The sequence below is a fragment of the Clavelina lepadiformis genome, chromosome 1 (assembly GCF_947623445.1).
Source record: "Clavelina lepadiformis chromosome 1, kaClaLepa1.1, whole genome shotgun sequence".
Taxonomy (NCBI): domain Eukaryota; kingdom Metazoa; phylum Chordata; class Ascidiacea; order Aplousobranchia; family Clavelinidae; genus Clavelina; species Clavelina lepadiformis.
Genome location: NC_135240.1, coordinates 7897269 through 7913253, shown reverse-complemented (window position 1 = coordinate 7913253; position 15985 = coordinate 7897269). Strand labels below are relative to the sequence as shown.

The following is a 15985-nucleotide window of genomic DNA, read 5'->3' as shown; positions in this document are numbered from 1 at the left end:
ACATTCTGTTCTTACAGATCACTGTTATATGCGTTGGTTAGTAATTTATATATCAATTTAATTAATATTTAAAATGAAACATTAGCGTTTATATCTACCCCGGCACGAAACTTGGATAACGAACAACGGACTTGACACAACTTGCAGATCAGTGACGTGAGAACATCTTGAAAGAGAATGTCTTTGTTTGAAGGCAAAAACGATATGGAATTTGATTTGCTGGAAAACAACTACTACAAGCTGGTAAGAAATATTTGTTATTACCAAACCAGATTCTTTTGAAAGTAATCTTCAAAAGTTTAGTGTTTGATAGCAATAATATGCACAGTAGCCTGCTTTAAAAGTTTTAAAATGCTATTCATTTTTTAAGCGATCGAGTCAGATGTGTTGAAACTGTGTAGCAATTTATTACATGCTATACAGTAATCTCCTAGCTACGCACAATACTTGAATTTGAGCTGCTTAATGCAAACTTATTATATTTAATAGGTGTATACTTAGCAGTTGTGAACAAGGTTAACGGTTTTGTTCTACTTAAAAATGCCAATAACAGTACTTAAAAGGGTCACCTCAAAAAAAACTCTAGAAAAATCGGGATTCTGTAATAACAAACCTAACTAAATACTTTTGGTGTTTTTTCTAATTGTATTCAATACTTATACCCCAACTAAACCACACTCTTGAATTATTCAAAAATGTTGGAATATTGGCAAATCATAATTTTATGTTGCTGTCTTTTGTGTAGTGGGTTTATTCTGATAAAGATATATATATATATATATATGTTATTTATGCATTCCCACTTGAAAATGAAAATATTACAATAAGTCTGTGTTCTGTTGTCATTTACCATCTGATTTGTTTTATATTTCTAAATAATGAAGTGATGATGAACATGAAACCAGGATATTTGCCCGATGTAGAATGTTTACGTAAATAGTTTTCCGAGCAGTAAACTTAAACGCTTGTGTACTTTGGCTGGAGCCTGAAAGTTACAGTATGTGTGATGGCATGCACTGGTATCTGGTGTGAAGTGACTGATGAAGTTTCAGACACGTGGTATCGTATTACCTATTGGCTTCCATGCATGCTTCCTTAATTTATCATCGCAGTTGCATTAGATAACATTTGTTGCTTTCTGGCTATTGCTTGAACATTTTACAAAATGTTCATTGTACTTTATATATTTGTTGCTGACAATGCTGATCAAAACTAGTGGCTACTGGCTATGTTTCATTGTGTTTTATTGTTTAGATGTTAAGTATTAAATATGTATGGGTCACAATATTCAAAAGTCAAAAAGTTTAACTTACTGGTATATCTTGCTGTCAATTGTCATAAAACATTATGATAAATTTCTGGAGCCTTAGCCATGATTAACTTTGTATGTGGTAAGAACTAGGCTTAACTGCTCATTTTAAGTCCTCATTTGCAAAACAATAGCCATAATGTAACATTACCTGCCTGGTTGCTGCTTTTGTTCATAGTGGTTCATGGCAAACTGTTTGTCCCATTAGACTACTAAAATTTAGTCCATTCAGTTTGCTGTAAATTAGTCTGATGTGTACAAAGAACACTAAACTAGAACACATGTAAAATTAGCCTGACGTGGTTTTTTTATTTTAAGCAAACTATTCTATCTAATGAAATTGCTAAACTGTGTGAAGCTTACAAACCATGTAGCGACTGAAATGATTTTTATATATTGAATAAATTTTTTTTTTTTTTTTTGTTTTGTTCTAGTTTGTGTAATAACATGTTTTGGTTTTAGATATTTTGACAGTAAACTAGTCTAATGTAGCTCCATGTGTAGTTGTACCATAAGTTAGACTGAAAAAGAAAATTACAAAGTTTCTCCAATATTTTTTGTTTGATAGCCATAACTTACACATATATATATGCAATGAAAGTAACAATTTCCTTTTAAGTGTACAAGATGAACAACTTGTAATTAGATAAGGCCTAGAGCGTGATGGGCATAATTAATCTGCTGATAAAGGCGGTGGTTTGTCCAACAGTTCACCAAACTAATCGACAAGCTAGATATTACTTTTGGCATGGTCAAATTTGAACATCATTTGTGTGTGAGTGGCTAACTTTTAAAAATCAGTGTTTGAACGTAATTGTTGGTTTCAGTCCGCAAATTTTACTTTGGTAACTTCTAGGCAAAGCTTTTTGTATTGGGCTTGGCCAATGTAATAACTGATTCATAGTTAAAGAGTAGAGTGCCATGGACTAAAACTTTTCCGCGTTTTAGACAGACAGATCCAAGCACTTTTGTGTACAGTGTTTTACGCGGCCCTGTTAATTATATAATGTTTGCAGGTGCGTTTGTAAGCACGTATTATGTCCAACACAAAGATCTAGATTCCAGAACAATCTATTTCACAAAACAGATGTTTCCATTCATTTATTATTTATCCAGTCCAGCGTAATTAATGCCATTTTTAGCAAATATGCACAAGAAAATGATAATACGCTGACATTTGACGTCCGTTTTGCGATGGTGTGTAACGTAATCATCTTACCAATGTATTTAACATTTGATTTCTCAAGCCAATATAACGAGCAGGTTATCGTGACACCAGCTAGACAAGAGTTATTACCGTGAAGAAGCATGCTGTGTTTTCATGCGTGTCTTTCGCAGGAACTTGATTGGCCGAAGGCGATTCACGTGCTGCGGCAGATGTATTTTTACTCACGCTGACGTCAGTAACGTGAAGTAAATCAACTTGGTTTGTTGCATTAGGGAATAAATGTTAGCCGCGTAATAAATAACATTCATAACCGCTTTCCACTCACTCGCTTCTTCTAAGTCAAATTGTTTCTGACGTCATTTCGATATGTTTGACCATAATGATGACATCGGAAATCAATTAAAAACAATGAAACACATCAAACAGCGAGCGTACAACAAATATTATATTCCATGTTGGTAAGGTGTCAGAAATACTGCTGTGATTAGCGGAAGCTAACGATCGCAAATCGCTGACCATACGTAACGCGATTGCCGCTTTTATTAAGCTTGAGAACAAATTCTTTTGTCATATGGAGCGAGGTGCTTTACTGCTCGTTATTCCGACTAGCGCCATATGCTTGTGGAATTCTTGTTTTGGCAGTGTATTGACGACGACGAGCTTCCTTAATCCCCGCTATCAGTAAAGCGCACCCTACCCTATACGGGTATCATTTCGCGTTTGTGGAGTTTATTTTGATCAGCAGTATATTGCCTAGCACGCGTGAAAACAACTACAAGCAAAGCGTTCCGAAGGTCGTTTCCTACTGAAAGACGGGTCATAAAACGTTGTAGCATCTATGGCTCTTTGCTCTGGCGACAAAACACTTTTTCTCCCTCCATATATGTTTTTTTTTGTTTGTTACCTATGAAGTTTCCATAATCCATAGCTATGTTTAAGTGTGTCAAATAAACACCGCAAGAGTTGTAAGTTTAAACAGATTGATGGTGCGGCGAAGTTTTTGGTATTTAACCACACTTTGTGTCTCTAGTAATACGGTTTCCTTCGTAATTTAAAGTTGCTAACATACATCCATATTTGACCAACTGTAATTTTGGTTCTATGTATTATGGGTTTATTACTGTTTTCGAATTGTTTGTAACTTCAGTTGAGTCATGGCGATCGGATTAATGGTAACTAGCGGTTAAGTTTTGGTGGATATTTGCTAAACTACCGCCCTTTTTAGCGGTCCTCATAACGATCTCATAGATATCACCTTTAACGGCATAGTTGAGTCACAATATAAACGGTATTTGGTACGCTACCGCCCTAAGTCAATCTCATGCCAGGTACAGCGAGAACGTCCGTTTATTCCTTGGTGCTGCATGTTGTTGAAGCAAGATTTGAGCCCATTGTTAATTTGTTTGCATTGCAAATCGTCTCAGTGATGGCGTCTACTGGCACCGGCGTTTTTTTTGTTTGTTCTTTCTTTAATTTCTTTGTTTACTACGACGTTAATAGCATAAGGGGTCTTTAACTTTTTTCAGGTGGGAAGAAAATGCGCTTTATAGCAGATGGTTAAGGTTTATTTTTGGGGTGGCAAATATTTTGTGAGTGTACTAAGGTATATGCGTTATCTTTTAATCCTGAATACACACAGGGCAAGGGAAAAAAACACAATATATAATTTTAACCAGGTTACAGACTGTTTATTTGTTAATTTTTAAGAGTTTTTATTTAATAGGAATAACACATGAATAACTTATCTTTGCCTACTATCTGATATATACTATATGTCTACGGAAGATCAAGATTGTGTTTAATAACTGTTGCATTTCTGAGGCAATTAAAGCTCTACACCTATAGTTCTCATAACACAGATATGTATGTTTACGCCTTAGCCCTAACCCACAACGTTTATGTAAACTATTGGTAAACATTGACTTATGTTGCTGGACAGTGTACTTGCCTTCCTGTACCTCTTCCATTGGACTTTGAATTGGATTTGCATAGTGTGTCATCTTGCATTGGACTTTTAGACTAAAACTCTGCTATCCTACTACGTGAAAACGTTTCTTTTTTGTCATTAGCCATTCTGTGATGAAGACTTCAAAGAAATGCCAACAGAACATTGGGGCGACAACTTGGCCGAGGGTCTTTCCTACGACATTCAATACCACCACGGCCTCGCCTCTCCCCTTTCGCCGTCGTACTGCTTCTCGCCATCATCACTTAGCTCTAGCTCCTCTGGTGGTCAAAATCAAACCGAACACGCTCACTCTTTGCTTAACGAACGTCCGGATACACCTCTCATGGCTGTGAAATTTGAAGATTTCTCGAATGGTTGGTTATTTTATTGAAAAATTACTGCATTTCAAATCCGTCTTTCAAATAAAAGCCCTTGCACCCTCCTTGATGAGTGTGAAATTTGTTGTTAGATTTTGGATTGAATGAATTTGGATATTCTTCGATTGCTGATGAATCAACAGCAAACAATCATGAGAAGATTTCTATGGATTGTGATGTGATAACTACAGAGGCATTTGGTTCACCAAATTTTTGTGACGTCGCAATTGAAACTGAAAATACCTTAGCAGGTAACACTAAAATAAGCTTGGTTAGTTTTTGTGATGAATATGTGGAACAGTTCAGTTTAAAGTTCTTGGAAATAACTTAATCACTTGTAAATATCTTTCTGTAGATATAGCATCATAATACATGTAGCAATGTGATGTAATAGTTGTTACCTATTGCAACATCTTACATTTCATAGCCATACATTGTGCACACATTATGACATTGGTCTCCAAAACTCAAGCTTTACACAAAGTGATTCTTAAAGTACTTTCACAAAACATGTATATTATCAGAACGACTATCCACTGGATCTGAGCGCACGGTTGACTGTACCCTTGCAAGTGTTGCCACTTCTTGCTTTGATAATAACGCCACTATCACTATATCCAAAGCGGAAGATGGCAGTGCTTTGATTAAACCAACGGCGTTCATTTCCAACATCAAAGAAGAAGCAGTGGAATTAAGGTAGGTGTAAATTTTGACAAGTTGTTGTCATTTGAAGTGTTTGGTTTAAGTTCTATTTTTTCAAATTTGTTTTCGCATTTGATACTAAATATTTTTACTTAAATGAAAAGTGTTTTTGTTTAGCCTGAGTAACGGTCTACCTGTGATCTCATCTGTAAGCACCGTAAGCAACTTGTCAAATGGAGCCATCAACTTAATGGATGCTACTTTGGCATCTAAACCGTCATCGGTTTTCTTGAGTGACCAAACAACTACTGTGAAAAGCAGCTCTATCAAACCCATTGTTTGTCCTGGTAGCCCCACTAAACCCACATTGAATGACATCATTGAAGTTTCGGATCTGATAACCATTCCATCAGCCCAAAAAATTAAAGTTGCCCCTCAGGCTAAAATCACCACAAACACCTTTACCCATAAAACCCAGATCCAGATTCCAACGTCGGCTTTGCAGACTATACTGAAGAATGGAAAACTGGTAAGATATTTGTACCATGTACTTGTTTTGGATTTTGGCTCTGAGTCAAGATGTCAGTTGAAACCTTTGTGTGCCTTTGATAATATTAACAGAAAACATAAATGCCATATCAAGTATTCTTGCTTCGAGTTTTCAATCACATTGATACAGTTACAATAGCTTGAGCTACTATCGTGACCAATCGTTAAGATGGTAGTTGTCAGTTCAGCAGGATTTAGCCTTTAGATATTTATGTTATTGGATATATTACACAGTAAGCACATTTCGCTTTGTTATGCAATACTTGGTATCCATACAGAGATATGAATGCCTTTCTACAATAAGTTCTAACACCTACATAAAAAAGCATTGATTCATTACACAGGGTACATTCATAATGCTAGTCCGACTCCCAATATACTTGGTTAAAATTCGATAGCAGCATAGTCCACATACGAAATTAGCATTAGTTGTTTATCACACTGAGCATTTAAATTGTAGAATATTTCTCATTGCATTGGCCTTTGTCCGCGTTGTTTAAACGATCGACAGAATGATCACGCGCAAAACAAAACCGTTTTGTTGGATCTAGTTTCCACAAATTGTGTAAAATAGATCAATTGAATCGAGGCGTGGGCGCAGGTTGTTTCACCTGAATCACAAACAAGATCTTTGTACCTCTACAATGCAGTGGATTTCGAAAATAGTGCGACGCACTCATATGCTGCTGCATTTCTCGCTGCAAGCAAAACCACAGCCACGCCATTATCGTAATTAAAACCGAATGATGTTTATAGTTTTCTATTTAATTGTATTTTCATTTCAGGTGACCAAGTTGAACCAAGACGGCCAGATCATCCCGAAAATTTGCATCAAAACTGAAGTGAACGACGATACGCCGCAGTTTGTTAAGATTACCCAACCTCACGTCAGTATTTCAACATCCAGTTTTACTGGTTTATCTAGTATTCTAGTTGATATATTTGGTTAATGTGTTTGCGCTCCAGTGTTTTCTAATTAAAGGTCTTGTACTGTTCAATGGTTTACACTCACAATATTACGATTGTTATTTCTGGATATGATAATAATAATTTAATTAATATCGTGAGATATGAATAAACAATATTATTTCTCGGTGACGCCTTATTACTTAGTTTAACGACCTTATTAGCGTAAAAATTATAAAATTAACCTTAATCTTGTCAGGCCGATCTACCCCCGACCCCTCCCAGCAGTACGAGCAGTGACTCCGAAAGTTCTTCGAGTCCCAGGTCCCGTATCAGTTGCAGTGGGGGCCCCGGTTCCCCTATGCGCCCACCCACCCATATTAGGGTGCAGCCTACCAGTACTCAACTAGCCGCACAACTTCTAAGTTCGACCCAAGTAAGTTGTGATAACTAGGTGCGTTAACTACGGTATGCACTAAGAAAACAAATGGTATAGTTAGTTGTTAAAAGTACATCATTGCATTTGAATGAATGTGTAATAGTCTTTAGCACAGTACTGAAACAGCCTAATTAACACCTTAACATTCATACCAATCGGTAAGTGTTGTTAAAATGCAGACTCATTTTGATTTGTCTGCAATAGCACGTGTAAATCACTCCAAAATTTCCAAACACTTGTATATTCAAACGGTTTCCGCCCTGTTGCTATACCTATGCTTCAGCGTTTCCTAGCAACCAATTTAACGGCATTTTTGCCACCGCAACTACGGAGTTGTATTTAACCCTTAAAACCAATCAATAAAACGCCACTAGATAAGTTAGTCGTCGCATCTAACTGGTTGTCATATATTTTAAGTTATGATATGAGTGTTTAGTGAAGTATTTTCAAGTAGTGCATAGAATGACCGTGCTTCGTTGTAATAATCAATCCAACAAAACTGCCGTTATAAGATCTCTGTTTTAAATCCCAGTTGCGTGGTGTACATAACTTACTCGATTTCTGTTCCCTTCCTAATTGACGTGGTTTAAAGTCGTTCTTTGCTGTTCAACCGTACCGCTGTGAAGTGCGGTTTTCGTGATTTTTCAGCCGTATATCCTTTCTCCTATTTTAAGACTAGCTGTGAATTTTATTCTTCAGAACGTCATAAATTTTTCTGCCTTGTCTTATATTGTGTTACTATATTTGAATAAGTCGGTGTCATGTTCTCAGATAAGCACGCTAGCGTATCGTTTTGGTGTAGTCTCGGGTGTAACAAACCAGTTATTTCAAACCGGTTGAAAATATTCCGCCTAGCGATGAATAGTGGGTAGTGATATAAATGATTACACCGTTTTGGTATGAAAGGAAACGTTTGTTTAGCAATTTAGAGCAACGTTTTATACCTCGATAGTGTTTTGCTGTGTAACTGTTAACAAATTTCGCAGTTTTGGCATTGTTGCGCTAAAAATTCCCAGTAGACAATTCAGTCATAGAAAATTGTTCTACACTCGATCGTTCGTTCTACCTCCGGTATTGCTTTAACACAAAACACCGCTAGTTGATTGTTCCCGAAAACTGCTAATCAGATGAAGTATTTTCCAAATGATTGCCCCGCTATTCCTTATGTTTCAAAACAAATTAAAAAGCCAGGTAATGTCGGGTTTTAGGGACTTACCAGTTCTTTTTTTAAGCAACGCTAACTTCGTGAGCAGAACTAAGGTGAATGATCGAACAATTGTTGTTGGAGTGCTGCAGTCGTTGCTCTCTTTTGAACTTGTATTGTCGCTTCAAGAACATCAAGATTCGGTCTTCTGTTTTATTTCATGTGTGCTTGGAAGCTGTTTACGTTGACGAGCGCTTTGTGCAGCGTACTACGTCATTTCGCTTTTCGTCATCCGCTACTAGGTCACAAAGTATCCCATAAAACGCCCGAGGTGTTGCCAATTTCATAAATGCGGACAAAAATGTCATAAAATAGAAACATATTCCACTCAATTTAGGCCATCCGTAAATATGCTATGACAATTTTTGTGAAACAATTCCAAGTAAGCCACAACACCGTAAGTTCATCAGCAATCTCGTCTGGTCAGTTACCGCTCACAGATTTTTTCTGCCAAGAAATGACTGCTATTTAAATTTCTTTGGAAATTAGTGTTTTACTCGCAAAGTTTCGATCGGCGGAAAGTTGTACATCAAGGTTTCAACTTTTGCTCGAATGATTCAAATAGTTTCGCACGAAAACATTTAGCGAAACCAGTTCAATTTCCTCCCCAGAATGCTTTCCTCTTAGTTGTTTACGTTAAACATTAGCTAAAATATATGGTGGAAAAAGAGAGAAGATTTTAAAATGTCGCGTGATGGAAAGAAACGAAAACCCGATTCTGGGCGCAAAATCAGTAGGTACGAATTTCAGCATAGTTTCCATGCAAATTTTCTGAGCATTTTCTTGCAATTCGTGACGAAAAAGGAAAGACAGTGGTTACCAGTACATTTTCTCGCTATTTCGGTCGTTTACCTTCACGGTACAAAGAAAAATGCCTTGTGGGCGCCAAGTGAAATGTTTTGCGGACCATCTTTATACGGGTAAGGTGATTTCCAAGGTTTCTGTTTTCTTACCGCCTTGGACTTTTTTCTTGAAATAACAAAGTTTTTCGCATTTTTTTTGAATCTTGCAGAAACGTTTGTGGAGACTTTTCACTCAAGTGGTTAAGTTGTTGAAGGGGTTGACTCGTAAGCAATTTCGCCTGAAATCCATAAATATCTTGTGACACTGCTTGTGAAATGCTATGTTCCGCTTGACCGGTCAGGAATCCATCTGCTACTTATTCTTAGTTCCCAGATAGTATTTTATTTCGTTGTTTGGTAAATAGCTTTGAAACTTTTACTCACGATTTTTTATATTCCCCCCTTATTATGACAAATGATGATGTCTAGATGACGACTAGAGGCGCATCCGATAGCGAAACACGATTGTTCTTTGATGCAAATAATTAGTTTACAGTAATCATCTGTGATTAAATAAGAAGTTTGGAAAGGAGCACGTTTGGTATTGATATACTCACAATAAAACTCCACCACTTTATTACGTTCGCTTGCATGTAATAAACCAGTGATATTAAGCTTTACGATGGCAGCAATTAATTTTAGCATCACAGCCGCTGGATATCTACACAACGCGTGTAATTTCCTTAGTTTGGAAACTTTCTTTCCGATTACAAAAGTCATGTCAGTTGCTTCAAGAAAATTCAATTTTAATAATAAATTATGGACTTTCGACTTCTACTTGCCTGCGGCAGTTTATCTTGCTTAATAGTCAGTCACTCCGTGAGCACGTTGCCTGGACTCTGCATTCATTGGATTACAATTTTGAAGGCAGTCTTTAAGTCTACGAGCAGTTGTTTAATAACACACTTTTGGACGGTAGTTCCTGCTTTACCACGTTCAAATAAATTTTTAATAATATTCTTTTGTCAACGTAGCTCTCATGTCTTTAACATTATGGTAAATTGTTTACTACTCACCAGAAATACTGGTTTAAACCGGTTGTTGTATAATCGAAGGGATTTATCGCAACGTAAATTATACAGGCTTGCACCGCTGTGTCATGAAATATTGGCATATCGATCCGAAACCGCATTATAACTTCGCTCTGACTTGTCAAATATCTCACACAGCCTCGGTCCTCTCACAAACTCTAGTAAAGCAACGGTTCCACTTATACATCTCACAACATTTTTTGTTACAAAGAAAACACAAGCGTATATCCGCATAAAAGCCAACACGACAATAACAATATCGCGTATTCGAAGATAGTGACCATCTAAACCAAACCCGGATGCAATAGCTGGCCACTTGTGTATAAATCAACATCGTCCTTCACGCCGTGTTTGTGCGTCGCGCGATCAAGTCTAGACGCCATAGATCGAATCACGCTTGGATTCTTCCCATTTTCTTTTCAGCATCTTAACACATCTTGCCCATAAATTTTAAACTTGTGGGATCCGCTGGCTTAGTCAGTCCCATAACCGTGCTTGTGGCAAGAAATTTCATTGCATTTGCAAGATCCGCACTGAGACATTAAGGCGAGGTCGTTATGACTTATGTGAAATAGCTCGAATTCGTGGTAGTCTGTGCGTGGTACAATAAGCAATGATGCGGCTTCGGTAGTTTGCAGATAAAACGCGGTAAATTAATTCTACAAACAAAATAAAGTGATATCGCTGACTAACTAAGGACGTCATAGCCAGAAAATAAAATGTCTTATGCGTCAGATTGTTTTCGGAAAATTGAAATATTTCAAAATAACCAAAAGATTTTCGATAAATTCGCCTCGGGTTACGCGCGCGATAGAAGGCGTGCAATTACCTTTCAAAATAAGACGTTTTAACGCGATTGGCCGCCTGTTTAAAGTTTTAACCAATTATTATCGTTTCTTTGTATATGTGAACAGGGTCATAGTAGGAGGCACCACGCCCCAAGCGAAGACGAGTTGTTTGTTTTTGTGCACTCACTTTAGGGTTCATGACTCATAATCCCCGTGCTACGGTGGGAAAGAGTCATTCTTTTCGCAGTTGTTTTGCAAAGCCTTGGTGATATTGCGCACAAATTCTGCAGACCCCCATTGGAGCAAAGACACCTCGCATGTAGCGGCATAATCGTGCTGGTGTTACCCCATGGCACTACCGGTTATCATTTCACGTGTCTTGGCAAAACCAAGCTATGTTCATATCGCCCATAGGCATAGACAAGGACACGTCGCGTTATACTAGGGGCGGATTTTCTGGTTTTGTTCTACACCGTCGAAGCCGACCGATACATGTCCATGTCCGTGCATTAGCATTTTTCAAACGAACGTCTCAAATTTCGGACGATGCTCACATTGTCCGGGCGTGTCGTGTGCGACAACTGGACCTGCAAGTTTGCGTTGTAGCAACAATCGTTATTCATTAACAATTTCGAACCAGTTTTTAAGAATGTTTCATAAATTAACCCGGTTAGTGTCCGCGCATACTTACCTCGTGTACTCCCAGGTCATTGAACGATGTGTATCGCTCAATAACACCGCTTTCGCCATTATCTACAGCCTTTAGCCAGAAAACGACCAGATCACGTTTAATTACGAACTTGTTTTTGTTCCAACCCAATACATAATGACCCGGTTCCATTACATAATGATTCATTGCATAGCGTGACGTTGTTTGTGATTAAACCTTCCAAGAAGCTGAATTCGTGCTTTCTCAAAGGATTTGGTAAACAATGCGAGTATATTCGTGAAAGTGAATGCGACAATAAACAAACGTTTGCATCGTACTTAACTTCAAAGGACGAATGAAAAATAACTTGTACACAGAACACCTGTAAATAATGCTCAAAGCCAGACACATGCAAACCTGTGGTTTTACCAGCGCAACAGATATTTACGACTCGGAATGGTCGATTTAGGTACACTAATACTTCCTGGTCCGCACTTGCATCTATATAACTAAACTGTTACTTAGGGATACACGTGAAGATTATAATATTATGGGCTGTATAAGATGGTGATTATTTCTAATCCTGATTTCAGCGCGGCACAAATACCTTTTATGAGATTTATGCAAATATAAGCAGTGGAGAGCGACCGTGCTTGAATAAACATCCTGTTTTTCAATTTCCTTTAAGAGCCTTTGAACGGTTTATATGACTTCCCAGGAATTCTCTCTATATAAATTTTATTTATTTTATAATCCGGCCCGTAAGAACTACGGCTGGTTTTCGCAAACAAACCGTGTCACACCCGATCTACTGTGCTGACGACTAGCGTCTAGCCGTCAGTGTATTCGGCGCTGAATAAGCAAATCGATAAACAACAGTCATAGTTAACACAAGCTGCATAACTTGTTGAACCCAAACTTGAAGCGTCTGTCAATTGCGCTGCATAAGCATTTGAATGTTTACAATGCAATCTTGCCGGGCGCCGCCGTTCTAAAGCAAGCAAATTATGTTGCCTTCACTATACCACATACATACAAATGTTATGTATTGATAACATTGTGTCTGTGCCGAATTCAAACTTAGTTTTTTACTGGACGAGTTGCATAGCTATTTTTTTTTCTTGCAGAGGTTCACCCAGACCCAGGGACCCCTTGTTTTATCTGAGGAAGAAAAGCGGACGTTATTAGCCGAAGGTTACGCGATTCCCTGTAAACTTCCCCTCACCAAAACCGAGGAAAAATCTTTAAAAAAGGCAAGTTGCTTGCATTGCTTTGTTTAGTAAAGCAGGTGAAAAGTGAAAACTGATTCGGTCCAAAAACGTTGATCATAACCGTCGTGAAAGCATGGGCCGTGGACGTATATATTTACGTGACTTACGGAAATATGTTTTGCAGGTTCGTAGGAAAATCAAAAACAAACTTTCAGCGCAAGAAAGTAGACGAAAAAAGAAGGAATACGTTGAAACACTCGAAAAGAGGTGAAAGACTAAACCGTTTGTTAACTCATTGCCCCCAATTGAAAGCGTGTCGAACGGCAGTTAAAATCTCACACACATTTTCCTTGCATTACAGGATGGATATATACAACAAGGAAAATTTAGATCTTAAGCGAAAGTTGGATTCTTTGGAAAGCAGCAATCGTTCTCTTCTGACGCAACTTCGCTCGTTGCAGACCCTGGTAGCGGGAAAGATGCCAAAACCGTCGCGTACAGTGACCACTCAAACCAGTAGTTGTCTTATGGTAGGTGTAAATTAACTTGAACTTTGTTCTCGTGCGCCGTATAGCGGCCGTATTAAATAAAATGATATTCTTCATCTTAGCTTGTCAGTTCAGCTGAAATGTTCAATTGTTTGTCAATGTGTGATATTCCCTTTTAGATGGTTGTCTTGTGTTTTGCGTTACTGCTTGGTGGCTGGTACCCGCACTTTTCACCGCTGGGGTCGGCGAAGTATAACAGCGTATCGTCGGGTTCGGAAGTAGCAGGATATGGAGGCGAAAGTTGTAAGTTAAGACGTGACGTAATTTCTGTCTATTCAGTGTTCATCACTACACTTCTATTTTATTGGACGTCACAAAATTAGTGAATTTTATTGTGTTTTCGTTTATCTCACCAGGGCAATCGCGAGTGCTGACGTCATTCAAAGAGGACGACGCTTGTCTTGCCGCAAAGTATTGCCATGGCAACCGGGCTGGCTGGATAAAGGAGCAAGAAGAAAATAACAATATGAATGCGGGTAAGCCGTGGTAGGCGCCAGATCTTATAACGCAACCCACAACTATAACCCATTAAGAAATTTTCATCCCTGGTTGACATCAACGTACGCATTGATATTAGACCGTTATTTTAAATCGCTTGTGCTCTGGGACTGAAATAGAGAATAGTCATTTTTAAAATCTCTACCTTTGCTCTGTAATGGTTCATCAGTGTCGGCTTTCATACAACAGGGCTTAGTGAGATGCAAGAGCGGACAGAGGAGACATACGATGAACCAGCAGGAGGTAGAGTTACCATGAACGACACTGGCGACCAGACGAGCAAGATCATCGCCAACACCATGGAACCGCGGACTGCAGCCGATATCTTGGCCAGGTTAATATGACATAGATAAGTAATAAACGTTTCGCTGTTTCCACCTTTAATGGCATTCCCTATAAACAGCGTTTTCAAGGCTTGTTGCAACCGGTTTGCTGTCTATTTTTACAGCCGCAAGGTGGTGATGCGGAACTCAAAGATGGAGGTGCTTACAGACACAGATGCTCCTCATGAGGTCACAAAGAAAATTGTTGTGTCATCCCAGCTAGTTACGGAGTAGAAAGAACGGTTTTTGCTGCCACACCAGCTGCTTTAGTTGGCAAGCAACCAGCTTTACTTTTGTAAATAAAATGAAAATCCTGACCTCCTTGACTAGATGAAATTGCTTATGGATTTTTGATTCGACGAATTGGACTTAAAAGTAAATGTTTTAATTGATCCCGAAAAAGAAACTTTTTACTTTGTTATTGTATTGTTGTTGTCATTATTGCCCCACGCTCGCTACTTTTTATTGTAACACTTGACATACTTTTGTTTTTTATGTATTGCTACTAACACTCATTATAACGCGTTGTTCCAATCCATAACCGACGTTATCGCGTAATTATTATGACGTCATATAACCTCGATTACGCTTTTACGGTAAATATTACAATGTGAGTAATACACGGCCAATACGTTCTGTAGTTTTTGTGCCCCTTGTTGCTTGCTTGCTTTGGTCTATTTTCCATGACTGCGCAGTAGTGTGCCATATTAACGCTTTCTAGGACCATGTGAATCAATCGACCAATCCCCGTGACTAATTGCCTCCCGATTATGAAATTTTCTACCTGTCAGTATCATCATGCATTCTCTTTTCCTATAAATGCTTTCTGTGCCTTACGTTGTTCGTCTTACGCAATTCATAGAAGCATTGCTTGGAAGTCTTGCGAAATGTTTGCAACTCCATTTATTTTAAGACGGAATACAGATTGCTTTTAGAATACTTTATATTTATGAGTTCTAACTTACAGAGGTCTTTATGTTACTTGGCTACGCTTGGCGTTGTTCTGTTGAGCCATTTGTATTTTGTTTTGTTAGTTGTCCGGGCGCAAGTGCAAGAAAAATTGTAGATATGCATTGCAATTATTATCAATTGACGTCCAGTAAGGTTTAGCGATTTTAGCGAAATCATCCGCATACATTCCGAGTATATCTATATATTTTATGTACGACAATAGCCCTGCCCTACCTTTGCAGCTGAGGTTACTAATGTAATTGGGTATATTTAATTAATTTAGCTATTGGTTTGATTCCCATCGCCACGTTTTATTTTTTATGCTTCTGTTTAATGTCATTACTGTACCCTTCAAAATGGTGCCTTTTCTGGTGACGGTGATGACGTCATAAAACACCTTTGTAGATCTGCAAGGCGTAGTTGCGCGGTCTATGTTTGCGAAAACGCGTTCGCTGATTTGTTTCAGTGAATAAAATAAACATATTGTACAAAGCTTGTCTGTGTTTTTTGGCGGAGATAAGTCTCATCACTTCCACGAAAATCGTCCAAAGTAATCTGATAACAATTGTTGGCCATGAGATGTCAAAATGGACAGGGTTACA

General features: G+C 38.2%; 1 protein-coding gene across 1 annotated transcript; it reads left to right on the top strand.

The window, feature by feature from the left end:
• LOC143445074 (uncharacterized) lies at nt 1–15876 on the top strand. Its single transcript, XM_076943908.1, has 14 exons — nt 1–243; nt 4547–4799; nt 4895–5053; nt 5327–5498; nt 5622–5973; nt 6779–6880; nt 7159–7335; nt 12980–13105; nt 13248–13330; nt 13425–13593; nt 13731–13854; nt 13968–14087; nt 14299–14443; nt 14558–15876. Exons 1-14 carry the CDS (start codon nt 178–180, stop codon nt 14664–14666), a joined length of 2157 nt encoding a protein of 718 aa, XP_076800023.1. The 5' UTR covers nt 1–177; the 3' UTR covers nt 14667–15876.
• Nucleotides 15877–15985: the final 109 nt, after the last annotated feature.

What these genes read in the sequence shown, in the direction of transcription:
- LOC143445074 (XM_076943908.1), top strand. Translation starts at nt 178, where the DNA reads ATGTCTTTGTTTGAAGGCAAAAACGATATGGAATTTGATTTGCTGGAA. An exon ending in TTAAGATTACCCAACCTCAC is followed by an intron (nt 6,881 to 7,158) that starts GTCAGTATTTCA and finishes TAATCTTGTCAG; the next exon opens with GCCGATCTACCCCCGACCCC. An exon ending in GCAGCCGATATCTTGGCCAG is followed by an intron (nt 14,444 to 14,557) that starts GTTAATATGACA and finishes CTATTTTTACAG; the next exon opens with CCGCAAGGTGGTGATGCGGA.